General features: G+C 41.5%; 1 protein-coding gene across 6 annotated transcripts in view; it reads right to left on the reverse strand.

Annotated features, from left to right (window-relative positions):
• Positions 1 to 23,461, reverse strand: part of GRHL2 (grainyhead like transcription factor 2) — a 196,607-nt gene that overhangs the window by 145,039 nt on the left and 28,107 nt on the right. For all 6 annotated transcript variants that reach the window (XR_002343689.1, XM_005662935.3, XM_021090600.1 and 3 more), the window contains exon 2: positions 2,081 to 2,276. Coding sequence is in view for 5 of the 6 variants with exons in the window: in XM_005662935.3 (XP_005662992.2) it covers positions 2,081 to 2,276 (196 nt within the window). In the remaining variant the exon portion in view is untranslated. The remainder of the gene's footprint in view (positions 1 to 2,080; positions 2,277 to 23,461) is intronic.

A 23,461-nucleotide genomic window follows, 5' to 3' on the forward strand; every position in this document is an offset into this window, starting at 1 on the left:
ACCCTGTGGTTTCTCATCATGTAAATATTTTGCCTTTAAATATTTTATATCCTAAATTAGTAAAATAAACCTGGAAAACATTCATTCGACAAAGAAATTACAGACTAGGCTACAAATGGAGATTTTGGAAGGTTTTTTTGGGGGGGGAGTTATAACTTTTTATTTACTTTTAATTTTTTTTTATTTTTAGGACCACACCTGCAACCTATGGAAGTTCCCAGGCTAGGGGCTGAATCAGAGCTGCAGCTGCCAGCCTACGCCACAACCACAGCAACACCAGATCCCCACCACATCTGCAAACTACACCATGGTTTGTGGCAATGCTGAATCCTTAACCCACTGAGAGTGAGGCCAGGGATTGAACCCACATCCTCACAGACACTGCAGCAGCCACCAATAGGAACTCCAATTTACTTATGCATGTATGTATATATGTATGTATGTATGCATTGTCTTTTCTAGGGCCCCACCCGCAGCATATGGAGGTTCCCAGGCCAGGGGTCTAATCGGAGCAGTAGCCTCCAGCCTCCACCAGAGCCACAGCAATGCCAGATCCAAGCCGTGTCTTTGACTCACACCACAGCTCACGGCAACGCCGGATCCTTAACCCACTGAGCAAGGCCAGGAATCGAACCTGCAGCCTCATGGTTCCTACTCAGGTTCGTTAACCACTGTGCCACGATGAGAACTCCACATTTATTTTTTAAATTGAGCTATAGTTGATGTACAATGTTATGGAAGCTTCAGGCATCCAACATGGTGATTCTCAGGTTTTGAAAGTTATACTTGCATAGTTGGTATAAAATATTAGCTCTATTTCCTACATTGTACAATAGATCCTTAGAGGTTATTTATTTTATACATAGTAGTATGGACCTCTCAGAGCCCTACGCTTAATCTTACCTCTTCTCACTTCCCTCCCCCACTGGTAATCACTAGTTTGCCCTCTATATCTGTAAGTCTGTTTCTGTTTTGTTATATTTATTTGTTTTTATTATGTAGATTTCATGGCTATTCTCATCTTCATGCCAATTCCAGCATAAACAATCATATTAGGCAATCAATATCCTCATTCAGTAAATACTTCTTGATTTTTTACATTTCACTGGTTCTAACAGAGCTGGTCAGACCAGATAAAGCCCTTTTTAGTTGAGACACACCATTGTTTGCTGTTGGATTTCCTGAAACACTCCGATTTTGAAGGTACTGTGTGGCGGTATTTTTGCAATCCAAGTGAATGACATTCATTTTGTTCTAAGAGTTTTTCCAAACAAATATTTTGTACCCACTGAAACAAATGGAGACAGGATTGTAACAAAATTAGATTTTAGAATTGCTGCAAATGTCTACCACAAAAGCAATACTGGAATATTCCTTATAAAATGAAAAAATTTAGAAACCCTGATGTTTCTTATAAAATGGAAAATCTGAAAGCAGCCTAAAGTCCCCCAAATGGAGTAATGACTAAATTAGGGTACAGCTACACAATGTAATATTCTTTATTCACCAAAAATCAAAAAGTAAAAATGGCACTTCCTGTTGTGGCTCAGCAGTTAAGGAACCCAGCTAGGCTCCATGAGCATGTGGGTTCAATTCCTGGCCTTGCTCAGTGGGTTAAGGATCTGGTGTTGCATGAGCTGTAGTGTAAGTGGCAGATGCGGCTCCCATCTGGCACTGCTGTGGCTGTGGTGTAGGCTGGCAGCTGTAGCTCCTATTGGAACCCTATCCTGGGAACCACCATATGCCGAGAGTAAGGCCCTAAAAAGCAAAACACGTAAAAAAGTAAAAACAGCAGCCAAGAATTTACAACATGCTATGGGGTAGGAATTATGTGTAGATAAAATGTATGCTTGTGGATAGAGGTTGTGGAAATAATCATCTCAGAATGAACACGTCCTCTGGGTGGATGATGCAGGTGAGCTTCAGAGACAGGAGAGCAGAGAGGCAATGAGGACAGGAAGAGGCTGGTCGCACAGCACGTGTGGAAATCGCATTCATTCTCTGGCTGGGGACCAAGAACCCACCAGAGACGGGAGGGCCTGGGGGCAGAAACTGGAGGGAGGCAGGGCTGGGGAGCTACCTTGTAGTAGTCATACAGCAGGCCCAGGGCGGCAGCGCTGTCCTCATCACCATTAATGCTCATCATTGCCTTGGTGGCCGCCGTCAGCGGGTTCTCCAAATACGACTTCCAGGCTTCATCCTCACTGGTGTAGGCTCTTCGGGTATTGAATGGAGGGTCACTGGGCATGGGCACTAAGGCCACCAGACGTTTATTACTGGGAAAGCAAGAGAGATGTATGCTTCATTATCAGAGAAGTATTCCTTTTCCTACTAAGATTACACACATTATTTGGTGAATTTGTACCCCCCCAGAAGAGAAGATTAAAACCACAGCGACTGGGAGTTCCCGTTGTGGTTCAGTGGTAACAAATCCGACTAGTATTCACGAGGATTCGGGTTTGATCCCTGGCCTCGCTCAGTGGGTTAAAGAATCTGGCATTGCGTCGCTGTGGTGTAGGTCGCAGACGTGGCTCAGATCTGGCCTTGCTGGGGCTGTGCCGCAGGCCAGCAGCGGCAGCTCCAATTAGATCCCTAGCCTGGGAACTTCCACATGCCGCCGATATGGGCCGAAAGAGCAAAAAAACAAAACGAAAACAAAAAAACAAAAAAACAAAAAACAAAACCAAAACCAACGTGACTGCCACATTGCGTTGATAAAGCCACTAATTTATTTCTTTACTTTCCATCGGAAGTAGTAACGGTCTTTAAAAGGTGGTGTATACGGAGCAAAATTTGGTTCCCTTTACCCTTGGCTTTTTGTATCCAATCACTCCTGGAACCTAATCATTTCATTGGATCATTCTTCATTAACAAATATTAGAATGAACCCCTGGAAAGAGGTTTCATTTAACTCTCTGAGTGCTAATGTATAAGAATGTGTGATACATTAATCAATGTTAATGACTATTAAAAACTATTCTTTCTAGTTTAATTTACACCATAATTGCTACCCAAGTATAGACCAAGTCCCCTCATTTAATTTTTTTTATTTTTTTCCGTTTAGGGCAACACGCATGGCATACAGAAGTTCCTGGGCTAGGGGTCAAATCGGAGCTGCAGCTGCAGACCTACACCACAGCAACACCAGACCCAAGCCGAGTCTGTGACCTGCACTGCAGCTTGTAGCAACATCAGATCCTTAACCTGCTGAGCAAGGCCAGGGATCAAACCCACATCCTCATGGATACTAATTGGTTTTGTAATCTGTTAGGCACCAAAGGAACTCCATTTTAGTTTTCTTTTTTTTTTTAAGTTTTATTGAAGTATAGTTAATTTATAAGGTTGTGATAATTTCTGCTGTACAACAAAGCCGTACACATACACATATCCATTCTCTTGCAGATTATTTTTCCACATAGGCTATCACAGAATACTGGGTAGAGTTCTCTGTGCTATACAGCAGGTCCCCCTTAGCAAATCCTTCCATATACCTCAGGGTGCATATGCCAATCCCAAACCCCCAGTCCATCCCTCTCACCACCCCCCACCTGGCCCCTTTGTTAACTGTAAGTTTTTCAAAGTCTGTGAGTCTGTTTCTGTTCTGCCAATAAGTTCATTTGTATCCTTTTTTTTAGATTCCACATATAGGTGCTGTCATATGATGTTTGTCTTTCACTGCCTGGCGCCCTTCATTTAGTATGATAGTTTCTAGTTCCATCCATGTTGCTACAACTGGCATTATTTCATTATTTTTATGGCTGAGTAATATTCCATTGTATATATGTACCACTTCTTTATCCATTCCTCTGTCAATGGATATTTGTTTCCCCGTCTTGGCTATTGTAAATAGTGCTGCAATGAACATTGAAGTGCATTTATCTTTTCGAATTATGGTTTTCTCTGGATAGATGCCTAGGAGTGGGATTGCTAGACCTTACATCAGCCACAATGGCCATCATCAAAAAGTCCACCAATGATACATGCTAGAGAGGGTACAGAGAAAAGGGAACTGTCTTACGCTGTTGGTGGGAATGGACATTGGTGCAACCACTATGGAAGAGAGTATGGGGGTTCCTCAAAAAACTAAAAATAGAATGACCAAGTCCTTTCGTTTAAAAAGGTAAAAGAAACCTCGTTTTTGCAAACAAGACACACTGCAGATGCGCCAGGTAAGAGGGATACGAAGCAACAAGAATGACACAGACTGTGTATGAGTCCTGGGTTGCCACAGAATCTTACTATAAGTATATAGACGCTACAGGTTATAAAAAAAAAAAAGTGTCGCAGAGAGTGGAGAATGGTAAGTAGAGACAAAAGGGGGTGGAGTCAATCCTGACCAAGCTAAAGTCCGATACAGCAGCAAATGACTATCAAAGCAATTTCTTTTTTTTTTTTTTTGGTCTTTTTGCCATTTCTTGGGCCGCTCCTATGGCATATGGAGGTTCCCAGGCTAGGCGTCTAATCGGAGCCGTAGCCACCAGCCTACGCCAGAGCCACAGCAATGCGAGATCCCAGCCACATCTGCGACCTACACCACAGCCCACGGCAACGCCAGATCCTTAACCCACTGCGCAAGGGCAGGGACCGAACCCGCAACTTCATGGTTCCTAGTCGGATTCATTAACCACTGTGCCAAGACGGGAACTCCCTCAAAGCAATTTCTTAAGGAGGATGTTGGATGTGCTTAAATACCCACAAACCACGACAGTCCTCAGCAGCTCCCCAGGTTTGTTCATTGAAATGAAACCAAATAATGACAGTGAGACACTGTATTTCAGAAACCCCTATATCTACTTACAATAACATGACACAGGCAATGACAGGATCGCAGATGTAACACCTATACTGATCAGTGGAAATTCAACCACTAAGAGTCTTTGATGGTCATCCAAAGACATTCCTTTGGAGTTCCCGCTGTGGTACAGTGGGTTAAGAATCTAACTGCAAGTGGCTTAAGAATCTGATTCCAGTGTCTTGGGTCACCATGGAGGTTCGGGTTGGATCCCTAGCCCAACACAGTGGGTTAAAGGATCCAGTATTGCCGGATCTGAACCAAGAAGGCGGAGGTAGTGGACCCATGTGTGGCAGTGCCATCACCACCCCTCCAGGTCATTTACGAGGCTCCCCTGGCTGCCTGGCTGCCTGGTCTGCAGCCTTCATTTAGAGGGTGAAATAGAGGATTTTTAACCGTAATCTTTGCCTGTGTGGGCCAGATGTCATGCTTACGTCCCACAAGGCTCGGTCCTACAGGAAGGAAGAGCTTTGTGTTATTTGCAGTGGCCTCACCATTGAAAAAGATGAGGATTGCGAGAAGCTGGGGGGTGGGGAGGAAGGGTAATTCATTACAACACTGGCTAATTTCCAAAAGTTTAGTAACGCCAAGCTGAAGGATAAGAGCCAGTGCTTGATTTACACTAAGTAGTGTCCTGATTCACTAGAGAGATTTTCCCTGGAATCTTCCTCCAAGTCCCTACTCCCTCCCTGAGTCCATCTGTTCCCGGTACAAACATTCACTCATAAATCTCAAGGCATCAACCTTTCCTCTAGGATGAGATGGTTGATGAATCCTCACCTAAGCAATGGACAAAAAAAAAAAAAAAAAAAAAAAATTCAGGCAAAACCCAATCTCTCAAGCTGTTTCTGTCCGTATTTTTGATGCCAAAGGAATTTTATGCGTTTCCATTTAACTTCATAACGACTGTGGATTTTTCTTCATAGATTATAATCTCTCCGGTACAGAGCACTGTTGAATAAAGCTTGGTTTGATAAAAACAGAATAACCTCTCTGGTAGACGGAGCAAAAATGTAGACTTGCCAAGAAAGCAACGTTTCACAGAACAGTTTTGACCGAAGTTTGGAACGCTTTCCGAAGGTGGGTTTCATCACTGTCCTTTAGGAATGGCTCTTCTAATCCTGCTCGGGGCAGCTTCTTACATACCCTTTCTGCAGCTTTAGGCAGGCAATGTTTTGGGTTGCCTTGAACACAGGACTGTAAACCTCAGGTCTAAACCTGATCCCTGCTCTTCTTTGGAGGAGTTGAGCACCTGAGTATTCACAGCAAAGCTAAGGCCCTGTTAGGTCACACATAATTTTTTATCCCCTTCCATTTGTTCCTTGAATCCACTACCTCATTTTGTTGATGTTGGAAGAGAAAAAAAAGAGGTGAGTCATCAGCTGACATAGTGAAAGAGGTGGAGCAGTCATGTGATTGGGATCATAAGGAACAAGTCAAGCAAACTCCAAAGCACCCGACACAGACAACCTACCACGCTCCTGGGCATTAGTAAGAGCCTCGCAGCAGAGGGAATGCTTTGCTGGGAGAAGTGTGGGAAACTTAGCACCTAACACCTTCACCTCCTAAAAATATGTGTAGCAACAGTCAGCAAATCCAGATAGAAATCCACTTCCCTTGGAACCACAAAGCAAAACCCAAGACAGTGAAGTTACCACTTCACATTATCCATTTTAATCTATTTCTCATCATTCATGCTTTGAATACTTCCTCGAGGGGCACGGGTTTTTGTTTGGGAGAGGGTTGTTTTGGGATTTAGGGCAGAGATTTTTGTCTTCATCGAGGGGGAGGATGGTTTTGAAGTTGAATAAACCTTTTTTGAATCTCAGCTCTGTCAATTGTTGAAATTAGATGAGTTACTTTATGTCTTTAAGCTTCCATTTCTTCATCTCTGTGGCCCAGAGAACCATCCTTGTACAGTATCTTGGACACCAAGAAAGGCAAGATTTTACAGACGTAAGAGACGGCCAAGAAAATCCAAGGAAAATAAGAACTGAGAACAGACTATTGGATTTTGAGCAGAGGCAATTAATAGACTTGTTCTAAAGAGAAGAAACACTTCTGTTATTTCTTGAAGATCTGTAAATGAACCAGCATGTGTGAATATCTGAGTTATTCCTTTAGAACAGTGCTGTAAGGTTCCCAGGTTAGGGGTCGAGTCTGAGCTGCAGCTGCTGGCCTACGCCACAGTCACGCCTTTATCTTCAGATTGTATGAATTCTATTTTCCAAATAGAATATCTCATCTGATGCTGAATCTTGAGCATTTGGAGTTTAGTCTTCATCCACTTCAATTTCTCGGGGCTGATTAACTGTAGCTAGTTACTAACATGTAATCACTTTAGCTTCCCAAACCAAAAAAAAAAGACTACAGAAATCCTGCCATTTTCTCCGGCAAGAGACTATGACTTTCAGGGAGCTGCCATTGGCTCAGAAGGTTAAGAACCTGGCAGAGTGTCCTTGAGAATATGAGTTCGATCCCTGACCTTGCTCAGTGGGTTAAGGATCCAGCATTTCCACAAGCTGTAATGTAGGTCACAGAAGAGGCTTAGATCTGGCGTTGCTGTGGCATAGGCCTGCAGCTGCAGCTCCAAATCAACCCCTAGCCCAGGAATTGCCATATGCTGCAGGTTCAGCTGTTTAAAAAACAAACAAAAAATATGACTTTCAAAATGGAAACTAATGAACCCACCATCCTAACCAGGGTTAATGTCACAATTTAAATGCCAATGATGTTAGTCATTTCACTAGTAGCTACTTTCAAGAATATCCCTCCTTTCAGTGCTTGCCAGAGGCAAATCACAAGAGATAGCAGATATTTTCCATGTTAGAACACGGGTTGAAACTGATTAGGAATTTTCTACACTGAGCACTTATCCTTTAACCTTTTGTCCTTGACCTAATCCATATATAAGTCAAAGGAAAAGAAATGAATCCAAAGCCTGGGATAATCATGATAATCTTATGCTGAAGATGGTTCTATTTAAGACAGGATTTGATTAGTTCCAATATTGTGATGCTCTCAACCATAGAGAATGCAGTTTTTAAAAATAATGATTTTATTTATTTATTTATTTAGTCTTTTCAGGGCCACACTTGCAGCATAAGGAAGTTCCCAAGCTAGGGATCAAATCAGAGCTGCAGCCACCTGCCTACGCCACAACCAGAGCAACACAGGATCCAAGCCACGTCTGCAACTTACACCACAGCTCACAGCAACGCCAGATCCTTAACCCACTGAGTGAGGCCAGGGCTCAAACCCACATCCTCATGGATACTAGCCGGGTTCATACGGCTGAGCCACGATGGGAACTCCCTAAAAATAATGAATGTTAAAACAGAAGTTATGTCTATTGAAATTAAGATAGTTCTATTTTAGATGAATTAACTGCAAATCCATCTACAAACTACTGATCCATCGATTTAAGTGTAATCTCTCTCTCACCAGTGCCCTAGCTTTGCTAGAGCCCTAAGCATGCTTAGTCCACCTACCAAGTACTCAAGGACCGACTGAGAGGACTAGGGGTACATAAGACACTGGAAAGCCACATCATCAAGCACTAGAAACAACTATGCAGAGAAAGATATTATAATGGCAAGTAGAAGAAAGAGGCCAAGAAAATAATTTTTTAAATGGAGACCATTTGTAGAGCTCACAATCTACAAAATAACTAAAATTGGTTAATGTGTGTGTGCACATCAAAATCTGAAATGTTAATCGTTACAAATAGGTGAATTTTTATTTTCTTCTTTCTACTTTTTCACTTTTCAAATAGTGTTCGAAGATAAATTCACACATAATTATTGCGGCCCTACCACATCCCAGAGAGTGTTCTAAGCCCCTGACCTGGGTTAACGCATTTATTTTTTGCTATAGCCTTAAAGTTGGGCAAAGTAATCATGTCCTTTACAAACAGAGGGACACTGAGCAGACAGTGCTAAGTTTCTCGACCAGGGTCACGTAGCAGTCATCTTAGACCAGCATTGCATCCCAGAGCCTGAGCTCTTAAGCATCCTTCTCTGTGGCCAATTTTTGACTAGGCTCTATTTTCAGAATCAGGGAAAAAAAAAAAAAAAAGTTACTTGAAAAGAGGCAACCAGAAAACAGGCCACATACAAGAGATCACTATGACAGGGGATATTATTACATGGAAGTAAATGAGATCATGTCCAGCTTCAAAGTTCTAGAGAAATTGTGAAAAGGGGAAGTCAATGAGCTCCTTGAAGAAAAAGATGGTGTTTAAGTTATTTGTAGAATTCCAAGGTGCTTGAAATATTCGGTAGGGTCCATAGTAGGCAAGGGACACAAGTGAATTGTATACAGGGAGGAGTAGCTACTGCTCCTTATCCATTTTTTGTTTGACACAGAGGCCATCTGTTTTTCAATATCCTGTGGAAAAATATTAAATCATTGATGTGATAGAAATATACATTAAATAATTAGGAAATATTAAATGACCAAAAGTACAATTTTTAAAGAAGAACGTCAATTCGAAAACCAATTTTTAAAATTAAAAGAAGAGAATCAGTCTTTGGAGGAAATTATGCTCTAATCTCCAGCACAAAACATAAAGCCTCTGAAAAAGCTGCGTCCATCTCAAAACCATTTCATGTGTTTATTTTTCCCCTCAAAGATTTCCCTGAGGTGAGAGACATAGAAACGTGTGGCCGATGTGGAAACAGAAGTTTCGTGCAATTCCAGAAGGCAGAAGACTGGAATAGAGGAGAGACCAAAGATAGAAGACTGCACCTGTGCTGGAGCAGGAGGGGTTAGGGCAGGAGTGAGAACTAGTTTTCCCACTCAGCCTAGAAAACTCTAACCCACAGTCTCCAGCATCTATAACCAAGCCATTCATAGGAACCAACTACAGCATTCACTTCTTAAATACAGGAGTCTGCTTTTGGGGGGCCTTGGACCAGAGATAAATAATGCACTAAAATGCCTAGAGTAACTTCCAACTATCACATGGAAACTAAGGGTAAAAAACAACTCAGCTTAAAACAACAGGAAAACCTTCCAATGTGTCCTGCCTCCACTCCCCGCCTTGGACCTCATTTGTCCTTATGCAAAGGAATCTTCCAGGTACCCTCGGCACATGTGACCACTCCTCCCGCTGAATGGAATAGCCTGACCTAGGAAGAGTGAGTGCGACTCTGCTCACAAACCCTGCCAGCTCAGAAAGGGGAGCAGTCTAACTCTTATTTTTCATAGGAGAACTAAGAATCACCAGATATTTAAGGGAACCCAGCATGAAAGAAAAGGCTCAAGATGAACAAAATATCTTACTGATGAGGAAAATACCTAATATTGGATTCGGAAAATAATATTGAAAAGAAGATATTGTGCATACAAAGTAGGCTACTATGAAAAAAAATCGTTACAAAACAAGATACACAATTTTTTGTCTTTTTTTTTTTTTTTTGTCTTTTTTTTTTTTTTTTTTTTTTTTTTTTGCCATTTCTTGGGCCGCTCCCACAGCATATGGAGGTTCCCAGGCTAGGGGTCTAATCGGAGCTGTTGACGCCAGCCTACACCAGAGCCACAGCAATGCCAGAACCTTAACCCACTGAGCAAGGGCAGGGATCGAACCCTCAACCTCATGGTTCCTAGTCGGATTCGTTAACCAATGAGCCACGACGGAAACTCCATAATTTCTGTAATAAAAATTAAATTCTGTGTAAGAGTTGAATAGAGAAGTGCTGAGAGAGAAAAAAAAAAAAAAGTCATAATCTGGAAGATCCAAGCAAGGATTTTTTCCAGTTTTTGAAGAAAAAAAAAAAAAAAGAATGTATGGGAAATTAAAACAAAATAAACCAATGGGACCTAATCAAATTTAAAAGCAAAGGAAACTGTAAACAACATGCAAAGACAACCTACAGATTGGGAGAAAATATTTGCACATGATATGACCAACAAGGGCTTAATTTCCAAAGTATACAAACAGCTCATACAACTCAACAACAAAAAAAACAGACAATCCAACTGAAAAAATGAGCAGAAGACCTAAACTGATTTTTCTCCAAAGAAGTAATACAAATGGCCAATAGGAACACAAAAAATGTTCAACATCACTAAGAGAGAAATGCAAATCAAAACTACATTGAGGGAGTTCCCATCCTGGCTCAGTGGTTAACGAATCCAACTAGGAACCATGAGGTTTCGGGTTGATACCCGGCCTTGCTCAGTGGGTTAAGGATCCAGCATTGCCGTGAGCTGTGGTGTAGGTCGCAGACGTGGCTCGGATCCCTCATTGCTGTGGCTCTGGCGTAGGCCGGTGGCTACAGCTCCAATTCAACTCCTAACCTGGGAACCTCCATACGCCACGGGTGTGGCCCTAGAAAAGGCAAAAAGACAAAAAAAAAAACTAAAAACTGCAATGAGGTACCACGTCACGCTGATGAGAATGGCCATCATTTATAAGTCTACAAATAACAAATGCTAGAGAGGGTGTGGAGAAAACAGAACCCTCCTACATTCTTGGTAGGAATGTAAACTGGTACAACCACTATGGAAAACAATATGGAGATTCCTCAGAAAAGAAAGGATAGAACTACAATCCAGCAATCCCACTCCTGGACATATATCCAGACAAATCTGTAATTCAAAAAGATATATGCACTCCTATGTTCTTGCAGCACTATTCACAATAGACAAGGCATGCAAACAACCTAAATGTCCATTGACAGATAAACGGATACAGAAGATGTGGTACATGTGTTCCCTTCATGGCTCAGTGGTCAACGAACCCGACTAGGATCCATGAGGATGAGGGTTCAATCCCTGGCCGAGATCAGTGGGTTAAGGATCTGGCGTTGCTGTGAGCTATGGTGTAGATAGCAGACGCAGCTTGGATCTGGCGTTGCTGTGTCCGTGCTGTAGGTTGGCAACTGCAGCTCTGATTTGACCTCTACCCTGGGAACCTCCATATGCCGTGGGCACAGCTCTAAAAAGGCAAAAGAAAAAAAAAAAAAAAAGATGTGGTACATATATACAATGGAGTACGACACAGCCATAAAAATGAATGAAACAATGCTATTCATGGCAACATGAATGCAACTAGAAATTATCATACTAAAGGCAGTCAGAAAAAGACAAATATCATATGATATCATTTATACGTGGAATGCAAAAAATGACACAAAAGAACCTAGCTAACTAAATGGAAACAGACAAACATAGACAACAAATTTGTGGTTGCTGAAGGGGTTGAGGGAGGGATAGAGTGGGAGGCTGGGGTTGGCAGATGTAAGCTATTATATATAGGATGGATAAAAAACAAGGTCCTACGTATAGCCCTATACCATGAGAACTATACAGTAGAGAACTCTATTCAATGTTCTATGATAAACCAAAATGAAAAGAATATTTTTAAAAAGATTCTTTTTTTAAATGTAATATTTTTAAAAAATATTACATTTAAAAATATACTTTCAAAAATTTTTATATTTTTAAAATTTTATATAATATATAAAACAAATGTTTATGCATAAATGTTTATATAAATGTATGTTAATAAATTAAATGTAATCTATATAATTATATATTAATTAAATGTAATATATAAAATAACTATATCAATAAATTAAATATACAAATAACTGAATCACTTGCTATACTATAGAAATTAACACAACACTGTAAATCAACTGTACTTCAACCTAAATTTCTTTTAAAAGTCTTTATTTTAGTAAAGTTTTTATAGGTAGAAGAATATGATGTTTGGGATTTGGTTTTTAAAAGCTGAGAGAGGCAGTAGTAGGAAAACACAGCAAAATGTTGATATTTGATGAAGCTGAATGATTCATATATTTGGGCTCATTAGACTATTCTACATCTATGTATTTTCACATTTTCCATAATAAAATGTTGAATTAAAAGAATTTTTTTTTTTTTTTGGTCTTTTTCCAGGGCTTTACCTGAGGCAAATGGAGGTTCCCAGGCTAGGAGTCTAATAGGAGCTATAGCCACCGGCCTACTCCAGAGCCAAAGCAATGTGGGATCTGAGCCAAGTCTGTGACCTACACCACAGCTCATGGCAACGCCAGATCCTTAACCCACTCAGCAAGGCCAGGGATCAAACTCGCAACCTCATGGTTCCTAGGTCACAGATGTGGCTCAGATCTGGTGTGACTGTGGCTGTGGCATAGGCTGACAGCTGCAGTTCCAATTCTACCCCTAGCCTGGGAAATTCCATATGCTCCAGGTGCAGCCCTAAAAAGACAAAAAAATTAATGTCCTTAATGAGGCAGTTGTTTAAAATACTAATTTTATTCATCTCAAACGTTGAGTACACACCTTTTTAATATTCCGTGTGACAAAGTGGGCAGTACACAGAAAGCAGCTCTGCTGAACAGCAATGATTGCCTCGGAGAAAAGCACTCATGCGATTGCTTAAGTTGAAACCAAACTGGCTCTCTTTTCTCATAGAATGACAAACCAACAAGCTATGTTTTCAGAGCTGGGTGTTTGGCCAACATTTTCTCAAATACAAACCAAGTGTGAATCTATCACTTGAAGGAAAACAATTAACAGTCTTTGTTGCCAATGATAAAATTTGAGCTCTTAAGAACTTTTGAAAACTTGCTTGTGCCACTGTTGACAACTGCCTAATACCGTCGGATTTTCTGATGAGACCGATGGGTATATTAGTGCATGGGATTTTTCGCTAATGCATCATGAAACATATTAACATTTGGAAAATCTGAATAATTCTGTAAATCAACATTTCCAAATGTCAATGCCTGACATTACAAAAATCACACGAAGGTAAAAGATCCACTCAAAGTGCAAGACACACGTAGGGATTTTAATGTAAGAGAGTAGAGAAAGTTCATGGTATGATTTCAGTTTCCACATTGCAGCTAACCTTTAAGAAACCATCACCTGCCGAATGTCGACACAGCATCGAAAAGTATCTACCATTATCTGAAAAGGCTATGAAAATAGGTTTTCCTTTTCCAACTGGCTATCCATGTAAAGCAGGATTTTCTTCATAATATACTCCAACAAAAATAATATCTTGCAACAGATTAAATTATGCAGACATGAGAACCCAGCTGTCATCTATGAAGCCGGACATTAAAGAGAATTATAAAGATATAAATCAATAGCACTCTTCTCACTAAATTCTTTGATTTGGAAAATTTAATTAGTGTTCATTCTTAAAATGTTATGTTAATATGCAATGGGTTTCTAATTATTATTTTAGCTGAATCTCACAAATTTTAAAATTTCTAATCTTAGGAGTTCCCATGGTGGCTCAGTGGTAATGAATCCAACTAGTATCCATAAGGATGTGGGTTCGATCCCTGGCTTTGCTCAGTAGGTTAAGGATCCAGCATTGCCCTGAGCTGTGGTGTAGATTTCAGACGTGACTTGGATCTGGTGTTGCTGTGGCTGTGGCGTAGGCCAGCTGCTACATAGCTCTAAATTAATCCCTAGCCTGGGAACTTCCATATGTCATGGGTGAGGCCCTAAAAAAAAAAAAAAAATATATATATATATATATATATATATATATATAATTTCTAGTATGATAAATTATAATAGATGTATATAAATAACCCAAAACACAAACTTTTTAGGAACTTCAATAATTTAAGAGTATAAGGGATTGTGAGGACAATTTGAGAACAGTTCTAGAAAATCGCTAAAGAAAAGCAATAGAAAAGACAAATACTGATAAATGAAACCAAAGTAGGCAAAAATTAAAATGATAACATAAGAAAAGACCTTACAATTTCAGCATTGCAATGAGTGAAAATGAGTTACCTTACCTTTAAAGAAAGATGTTTTTCCAAACTGATTTTTTTCTTTTTTTTTTTTTTGGCCAAGTCCATGGAAAGCCTGATTTCCTGGGCCAAGGATACAACCTGTGCCATGCAGCGACTCAAGCCACAACAGTGGCAATGCCGGATCCTTAACCCTCTTGCATCTCTAGGGAATTCCTCAAACTGAATTTTAAAAAGAAAGTAGCATTCTTTTTAAGCACCCATGATAAATAAAAAAAATAAACCCTGTATCAAACCATTAAGCAAGACCATCCATTTCAAAGAATTCTTATGATGTAGACTAAATTCTCCGATCATAATATAATTAAATTTTAAGCCAATAACAAAAAAGATGCATTTTAAACACTCTATGTTTATAAATTATGAAATACTCTTTCAAATATTCATAGGTCAAAAATAATAAGGGAATTTTTAAAAATTAAAACTGGAAATTCTCTTGTGGCCTAACAGTTAAGGACTTGGCATTGTCCCTGCTGTGGTGTGGGTTCTTGGGTTCCTGGCCCAGGAACTTCTGCATGCCGTAGGCACAGCCAAAAAATAAAAATAATAACATACATCCTATATATGGGATATAGATAAATTTACCTTGAGGTAAATTTCATAATTTTAAATGCTTATACTAGAAGCAGATAAAAGCTAAAAGTTAAAGAGCTAAGCATGCAATATACTAGAAAAAAATAATAGAACTAACCCGAAGAAAGAAGAATATACTAAAAATATAAAAACATAAATTAACAAAGTAAAGACATGAGAGAAAGACAAAAGTTGGGAGTTCCCATCATGGCTCAGTGGAAATGAATCTGACTAGTATCCATGAGGACGCAGGTTCGATCCCTGGACTTGCTCGGTGGGTTAAGGATCCAGTGTTGCTATGAGCCATATTGTAGGTTGCAGCCTCGGCTCAGCTCAGAATCCTGGGTTGCTGTGGCATAGATCAGTGGCTACAGCTCTGATTTGATCCCTAGCCTGGGAACTTCCACATGCCACAGGTATAGCCCTAAAAAGACCAAAAAAAAAGGAGAAACCTGGCAGCCAATATCTTAATAAAGTGATGGAGGTTAATATCACCAGTGACGTCAAGCACACCCTGAGATAATGTGATGAGGGCATTTCACCCATGTGGTCTTCTTTCCAAAAATCCACAACCCCAGGCTAAACATGAAAAAATTTTCAGATAACCCAAATGGAGGGACATTCTACTAAACAGCTGAGTATGGATGACTATCCTATCAACCATATTAACACAAACGAGTTAACAAGTGAGTAAATACAGTTATAAAACAGAAAAGAAATATAAAAAGTCCACTTTTGGAGGTTAAACTGTGAGTGACTTGCCTTCAATTCTCCTATGAGTTTACTTATAAAATGTGAAGGACTTCAAGCAAAGACCATCAAGCTGATGGAGAAGGGCTGGACGGAGGAGTAAGCGGGGGTCCTCTCCTCTCTACGGCATCCAGAACTCTTTTGTCTTTTTGCTATTTCTTGGGCCGCTCCCGCAGCATATGGAGGTTCCCAGGCTAGGGGTCCAATCAGAGCTGCAGCTGCCGGCCTATGCCAGAGTCACAGCAACACAGGATCCAAGCCACGTCTGCGACCTACACCACAGCTCACGGCAACGCCGGATCGTTAACCCACTGAGCAAGGGCAGGGACCGAACCCGCAACCTCATGGTTCCTAGTCGCATTCGTTAACCACTGTGCCACGACGAGAACTCCAGCATCTAGAACTCTTATTTCCCTTTCTCTGTTCCACACGGAAAAGCAGATCACAGCAACGTTTATACAACTGCCTGCTCCAAAGCCCAAAGCTTCTACTGAGTGCCTTTCTCTCTCCCCCCTTTGATTTCTTCTAAAAATAGATTTCTACACTGTGGACCCTTCCCCTTTATGACCAAAGAGGCCTGCTTAGAAAAGCAATGAGACTCAAAAAAGCACCTTATATTTTATGCAATTTAAATTCCAAATCGAGTTAGTTATAATCTCTATGTGATGAGTACTTACAAGGATTGCCAATGGTCTGAGACACAAATTGCTTTTGTATTTAGGAATAGAATCGTCGCACATTAAGTGCTCAAAGAAATCATCGCAATGACTCTCCAATCTTCTTGTCTTACAAATGGGGAAATTGAGGTCCAGGTAATCATGCCATTTCCTTAGTATCTTTATTAACATCAAATTGATTAGAGGACAAGTTGCTGGAAGACACGTACACTATTGGCTAATTTGAAATGCTTATCGGACACACAAACACTCTTCTGTTTGAGAATGAAGTGGAAATTCTACACATCTTCGAGCAAAAGGTTCCCTCCCCTTCAACTGAGCAAACCGCTCTTGAGCTCCTAATGTGCAGTAGGAATTGACCTAGGTGCAGTGTTGATTGAGCTATTGGCATTTGCTCATTCATTCATTCACTCAAGTCATCTTATCACCAGAGCCTCCTCTAGAAGATAACAGAAATCTCATCCTAGCCTCACACTTTGAGGTCCTCCTATCATAATGGGCTCTGATTCTTAGATATGTGAATCCAGGTATCAAAACATAATAGAATATTATATCATGGAGTGTATGGATTTTTATATAATGGAGGTACTTTGATTTATCAATCTTGGAAATTTAAAAAATAATTGATTCAGAGTTCCCATTGTGGCGCAGCAGAAACTAATCTAACATCCATGAGGATGCACGTTTGATCCCTGGCCTTGCTCAGTGGGTTAATGATCCGGCATTGCCGTGAGTGTGGTGTAGGTCGCATCTGGCGTTGCTGTGGCTGTGGTGTAGGCCAGCGGCTACAGGTCTGATTCAACCCCTAGCCTGGGAACCTCCATGTGCCACTGGTGTGGCCCTAAAAAAATAATAATTGATTCAACAGGCTTTGAATGTCCATTGTGGGCTGGTACTGCTCTGAATACTGGGATACAATGATAAAAAGACAGACCCCCAGTACCCTAGTGAAGCTGTTACAGGTGGGCACACAATTGCAGGTGCAGTAAGTGTTAATGAACTTCTTTGCAGAACAGACTTTGTACTTTGTACTCACAGACTTTGAAAAACCTAAGGTTTTCAAAGGAGACAGGTTGGGGGGTGGGGGGATGCACTGAGGGTTTGGGATGGAAATGCTATAAAAGTGGGTTGTGATGATTGTTGTACATCTATAAATGTAATGAAATTCATTGAGTAATTTTTTAAAAGACTGAAAAAAAGATAAGTGCTGATGAAGAAAAAGCCTGGGACGCTACAAGAAAATACATCCTGGGGATCCTGTGATGGCCATGAACACCTCATTGTCCTTGAATGATCAAGGACCCCACTGCAGGCTTGCAATCAAACACATGGGGGTGGAGGCCACACTTCCTCAGGGCTCCTAGGCAGTGACTGCACCTGGCAGGACTATGACGGGAGGCCCCATCTGGGAAGGCAGGGGACTCCGCTGATGGCTCACCCTAGCTCCAAGACCCCCAAGGCCCTTGCTGAACCTTCCACAGACTTGGACAGTCTCGGAGGCTTCTGCTCAGTAGGCCTTCTCTCTCCATCCCTCGGGGATCAGCCTTGGAGAGTGAGCGCACAGTCTTTTCTATCTCTAACAGGTCCCTCCCTGTTTTCACTGAAATGGTTCCCCGGTTAAAATCCTTGCATGTTGGGAGTTCCCGTTGTGATGCAGTGGCAACGAATCCCACTAGTATCCATGAGGATGCGGCTTCAACGCCTGGCCATGCTCAGTGAGTCGGGGATCCGGCTTTACAGTGAGCTGTGCTATAGGTCACAGACAAGTCTCAGATCCTACGTTGCTGTGGCTGTGCTGTAGGCCGGCAGCTGTAGCTCCAATTCGACCCCTAGCCTGGGAACTTCCATGTGCCACAGGTGCGGCACTCAAGAGCAAAAAAAATTAATAAAATCTTTTTAATGTTTAATCCCATCCTGGAGTCTCCAGCTCAGAGAGCCCAGACTAACACTGATCTAATTGAGACTGAACTGGGCTGCTTACCAGTGGATTAGTGGGAAAGTGATACTTACACTGAGACTGCAAGGAGGAAGAATTAGAGAAAAAGACAAGGAGAGGTAAAGGAGTGCATGACAGGAACAGCATGTGCCAGGTCCCCGAGGCAGTGTGGACCTTCGTCCACAATGAAGGGCAGTGTAGCCGGACCATAAATGTTCCAAGAAGGAAGAAAGCAATGCCTGATGAAGCTTAAGAGAGAGACAGAGGCCAGATGATGCAAGGATTTGTAATTCACTGTAAGGATTTTAAATTTGATTCTACATGCATGGGAAAGGCAGGCAGGGTCTTTAGCAACCGCTCAACTTGATCAAATGTGTGTTTCAAAAAGAGCAGGTTGGCTGCACTGAATGGATTGGAGGGGGGCTGGCGGGGCCGGGTGGTGGGGGGAGTGGTACTAGGAGATCAAGAAAGAGGCTACTGGAGTTCCCGTGGTGGCGCAGTGGTTAACGAATGCGACTAGGAACCATGAGGTTGCGGGTTCGGTCCCTGCCCTTGCTCAGTGGGTTAACGATCCGGCGTTGCCGTGAGCTGTGGTGTAGGTCGCAGACGTGGCTTGGATCCTGCGTTGCTGTGGCTCTGGCGTAGGCCTGTGGCTACAGCTCCGATTGGACCCCTAGCCTGGGAACCTTCATATGCCGCGGGAGCGGCCCAAGAAATAGCAACAACAACAACAACAAAAGACAAAAAGACAAAAAAAAAAAAAAAAGAAAGAGGCTACTGAAATGGTCCAGGAGAGAAATAAATTACGGATTATTTTCTACCTAATGAAAAAAATACCATTTTCATAGGGTCTCCCTTAAGAGCACATAGCCCTTTTCTTTATCTGAAGACATTCAATATTTTACACTTTATTCTTTATTTAGATAAAAATCTTCATTTCTGTCTTTATGCAAGTGGATATTATGTCCTATGTCTCAATGTGTAAGCTCCCATAGCATGTGAGCCTATTTTCTCCAAAATTAGCAGAAATAGTCAATGGTAAAAACCATAGGATCCAACTCCATCTGTGACAGACAGCCAATACATCAGAGACCCATGAAGATTATACAAGGAAGTAACAGGAGAGCCAATACAATGTCCACACTAAACACGCTGATTATACAAGACATCCCTCCCATAAAACAAAATGGGGCAAATGAATGGGTTTTGCTATATAACAAATCTGACATAAAACAAAAATGCTAGAGGGGTTAATGAATGCGCAATGGTTAACGAATCCAACTAGGAACCATGAGGTTGCGGGTTTGGTCCCTGGCCTTGCTCAGTGGGTTAAGGATCCAGTGTTGCCGTGAGTTGTGGTGTAGGTCGCAGATGCAGTTCGGATCCCGAGTTGCTATGGCTCTGGCATAGGCTGGCAGCTACAGCTCTAATTAGACCCCTAGCCTGGGAACCTCCATATGCCTCGGGAGTGGCCCTAGAAAAGGCAAAAAGACAAAACAAAAACAAACGAACAAACAAAAAAAATGCTAGAAACAACAAACACCATTTAAACTTTAGTTTGCCTTATAGAATTTAGATGGACTTCTGAAAACACTGTCTGGAAAATAAGAATCATCTGCATACTTGTTTTCCCTCTTCTAGAAACAACAGTCAAAAGTATTCAGTCATTCCTCTGGCTTTAGATATCCCTTTTTTTTTTTTTTTTTGTCTTTTGTCCTTTTAGGGCCACACTGGCAGCATATGGAGGTTCCCAGGCTAGGGGTCTAGTTGGAGCTGTTGCTCACGGCAACACTGGATCCTTAACCCACTGAGCAAGGCCAGGGATCGAACCCACAACCTCGTGGTTCCTAGTCGGATTCGTTTCTTCTGCGCCATGACAGGAACTCATAGATCTACTCTTAAAGTTAAAAAATTAATTTTAAAATTGTATATGTTATGAATATATACATATATACATACACTTAGGGTTCAGTGGGGGGGGATCTGAGGTGAATGAAGGGGAGTAGGGTGCAGAGAAGGGGCAAGAAAAGGAAAGAAAGGGGAGTTCCCTGGTGGTCTAGTGATTAGGAATCTATGCTTTCACTGCTGCCACCCAGGTTCAATCCCTGGTCTGGGACCTGAGATCCCAGATCAAGCTGCTGCATGCTGCAGTCAAAAAATGAAAAAGAAAAAAAAAAAAAGAAAGAAAGAAGGAAGGAAGAAAGGAAGGGGGAAGGAAAGGAAGGAGTAAAAACACATTGTGTAGAATATGATTGCATTTATGCATTTATATAAATTATATGCATGTGTAAATGATGTACATGTAAAGAAATTTTAAAGGAAGAACGAAGAAAGAAAAGAAGGAAAGGAGAGAGGGATGGAGGGAGGGAAGAAGGAGAGATGGGAACAGAAAAAATTTCTCTTCCAATAAATGATATTGAGGCAAGTATTTGAGGTATTTCATTTCATTTTTGGGTTTACTTATTTATAAAACTGAAGCTCTGCCTACTGGCTTATTTAATAAGACCCTTAACTGAAACCATTACGATAATTTCCAAGCATCATTTGTTTCTTTTTTGGCCGCCCCGCAGCATCTGGAATTCCCAGGTCAAGGATCAGACCCAAGCCACAGGGTGACCTAGGTCTCAACCACGGCAGTGTCAGATCCTTTAATCCACTGTGCCGGGCGGGGGATGGAACCTGTGTCCTGGCACTGCAGAGATGCCACCCATCCCACTGTGCCACAGCAGGAACTCCTAAGCAATTTTTTTTTTCCATTCTTTTTTTTTTTTTTTTTTTTTTGTCTTTTTGTCTTTTGTTGTTGTTGTTGTTATTGTTGCTATTTCTTGGGCGGCTCCCACGGCATATGGAGGTTCCCAGGCTAGGGGTTGAATTGGAGCTGTAGCCACCGGCCTACGCCAGAGCCACAGCAACGCGGGATCCGAGCCGCGTCTGCAACCTACACCACAGCTCACGGCAACGCCGGATCTTTAACCCACTGAGCAAGGGCAGGGACCGAACCCGCAACCTCATGGTTCCTAGTCGGATTCGTTAACCACTGCGCCACGACGGGAACTCCTCCTAAGCAATTTTTAAGTGAAGTTTGGTTTCACCCACATTTACAAAAGTAGCTTGAATACCAGCTTAGGAACACCCTTTGAGATAAATCATTACCTCCCCCATCAGACTTTAGGAGAAATGACAAGAACTTAAGAGTCTTTCTGGTCTGGCAGAAAAGAGAAGAAACACAAAATAATCTCAAAAATGTAGAGGTAGCTGTCATCGGCTAAGAGTGAATCATTCTATATTGAAGGGACGCTGATAGAAAGATAGTCTGTTGTTTGGGTGAATAGCAGGGAGGCAGATGCTGGCAGAAATGTCCTAGAAAGGAACAGGAGCCTGCAGAATGGTTACATTCTTAGGACCAAACACAAGAGGAGAGACAGTACCAAGAGATGAGGAGACACATGTGGGCACCACTCACAAAACCGTATTTCTAAAGATGTTCAACATCACTCATTATTAGAGAAGTACAAATCACAACCACTCTGAGGTACCACCTTACACCAGCCAGAATGGCCATCATCCAAAAGTCTACAAAAAATAAGTGTTGGAGAGGGCACGGAGAAAAGGGAAGCCTCTTACACTGTTGGTGGGAATGTAAATTGGTGCAACCACTGTGGAAAACAGTAGAGAGGTTCCTCTGAAAACTAAAAATAGAATTGCCATTTGATCCAGCAATCCCACTCCTGGGCATCTAACCAGAGAAAACATGACTAGAAAAGATACATGTACTCCAATGTGCACTGCAGCACTATGTACAATAGCCAAGACATGCAAACAACCTAAATGTCCATCGACAGAGGAGTGGATCAAGAAGAAGTGGTACATATACACAATGGAATATTACTCAGTCATTAAAAGGGAAGAAATAACTGCATTTGCAGCAACATGGATGGACCTAGAAATTGTCATGCTAAGTGAAGTCAGTCAGACAGTGAGACACCAACATCATATGCTATCACTTACATGTGGAATCTAAAAATAGGATAAAATGAACCTCTTTGCAGAGCAGATAGTGAGTTACAGACTTTGAAAAACCTATGGTTTTCCAATGAAACAGGTTGTGGGGTGGGGGATGTGCTGGGGGTTTGAGATGGAAATGCTATAAAATTGGGTTGTGATGATTGTTGTACAACTATAAATGTAATATAATTCATTGAGTAATTTTTTAAAAAATCCTATTTCTGGTTTTATAATGGGAAAAGTCATATGAATACAGTAAGTCTTCTTTTGGAGCAGGGCAAAAGTTAATGCGGGTGTCTCCACTTTGGGGGAGGATGTGCAGGACAGCTCAGAGAGGACCATGCTATACTGTAGACAAAGCACAGAATCGTAGGGGATGACCGGTACTGTGAATACAGACAACCAACTTAAGCCTGGAAGTTCTAGAACATCTAGGACTCTACAGACACATCTACTCTACTGCTGGCCATGTGACAGGGTCACAGGATGCTGGGGAACCCAAGATGCCTTGTCTCTCCTACCTGGTAGCATCACTGCATGAAATCTACAGTTCTATTTCCCAACCTCGGTCACACCCCGCAGATGCTGGCCAAACTTGTGCCAAGCCTGTTAGAAAGGGAGGTGGGGTTACAAGAGGCAGAAAACCTTTTAAGAGGTCATTGCCACTCAGCTACAGCGCTTGTGAACCTGCTGTCGGTCTACTGCAAATATATTTGGAAGTCCAAAGACAAGACAAGTATCAGTGGTGTGCTTTTTCTATCATTTGCTTTTTTCAATCCTTGTCTGCTTTGTTGGCCTTGTCTCTGAGGAAAGTGAGCATTTTTTTCATAATTATACAGATTCCCTCAATATGTTAGACTCATACCCAATACAGAGCTCAATCAAACACACTGAGCAGCCTGATTTCTCTGCCAGAAAGACTCCACTGGAACAATAG

This window comes from Sus scrofa, chromosome 4 (assembly GCF_000003025.6).
Source record: "Sus scrofa isolate TJ Tabasco breed Duroc chromosome 4, Sscrofa11.1, whole genome shotgun sequence".
Taxonomy (NCBI): Eukaryota; Metazoa; Chordata; class Mammalia; order Artiodactyla; family Suidae; genus Sus; species Sus scrofa.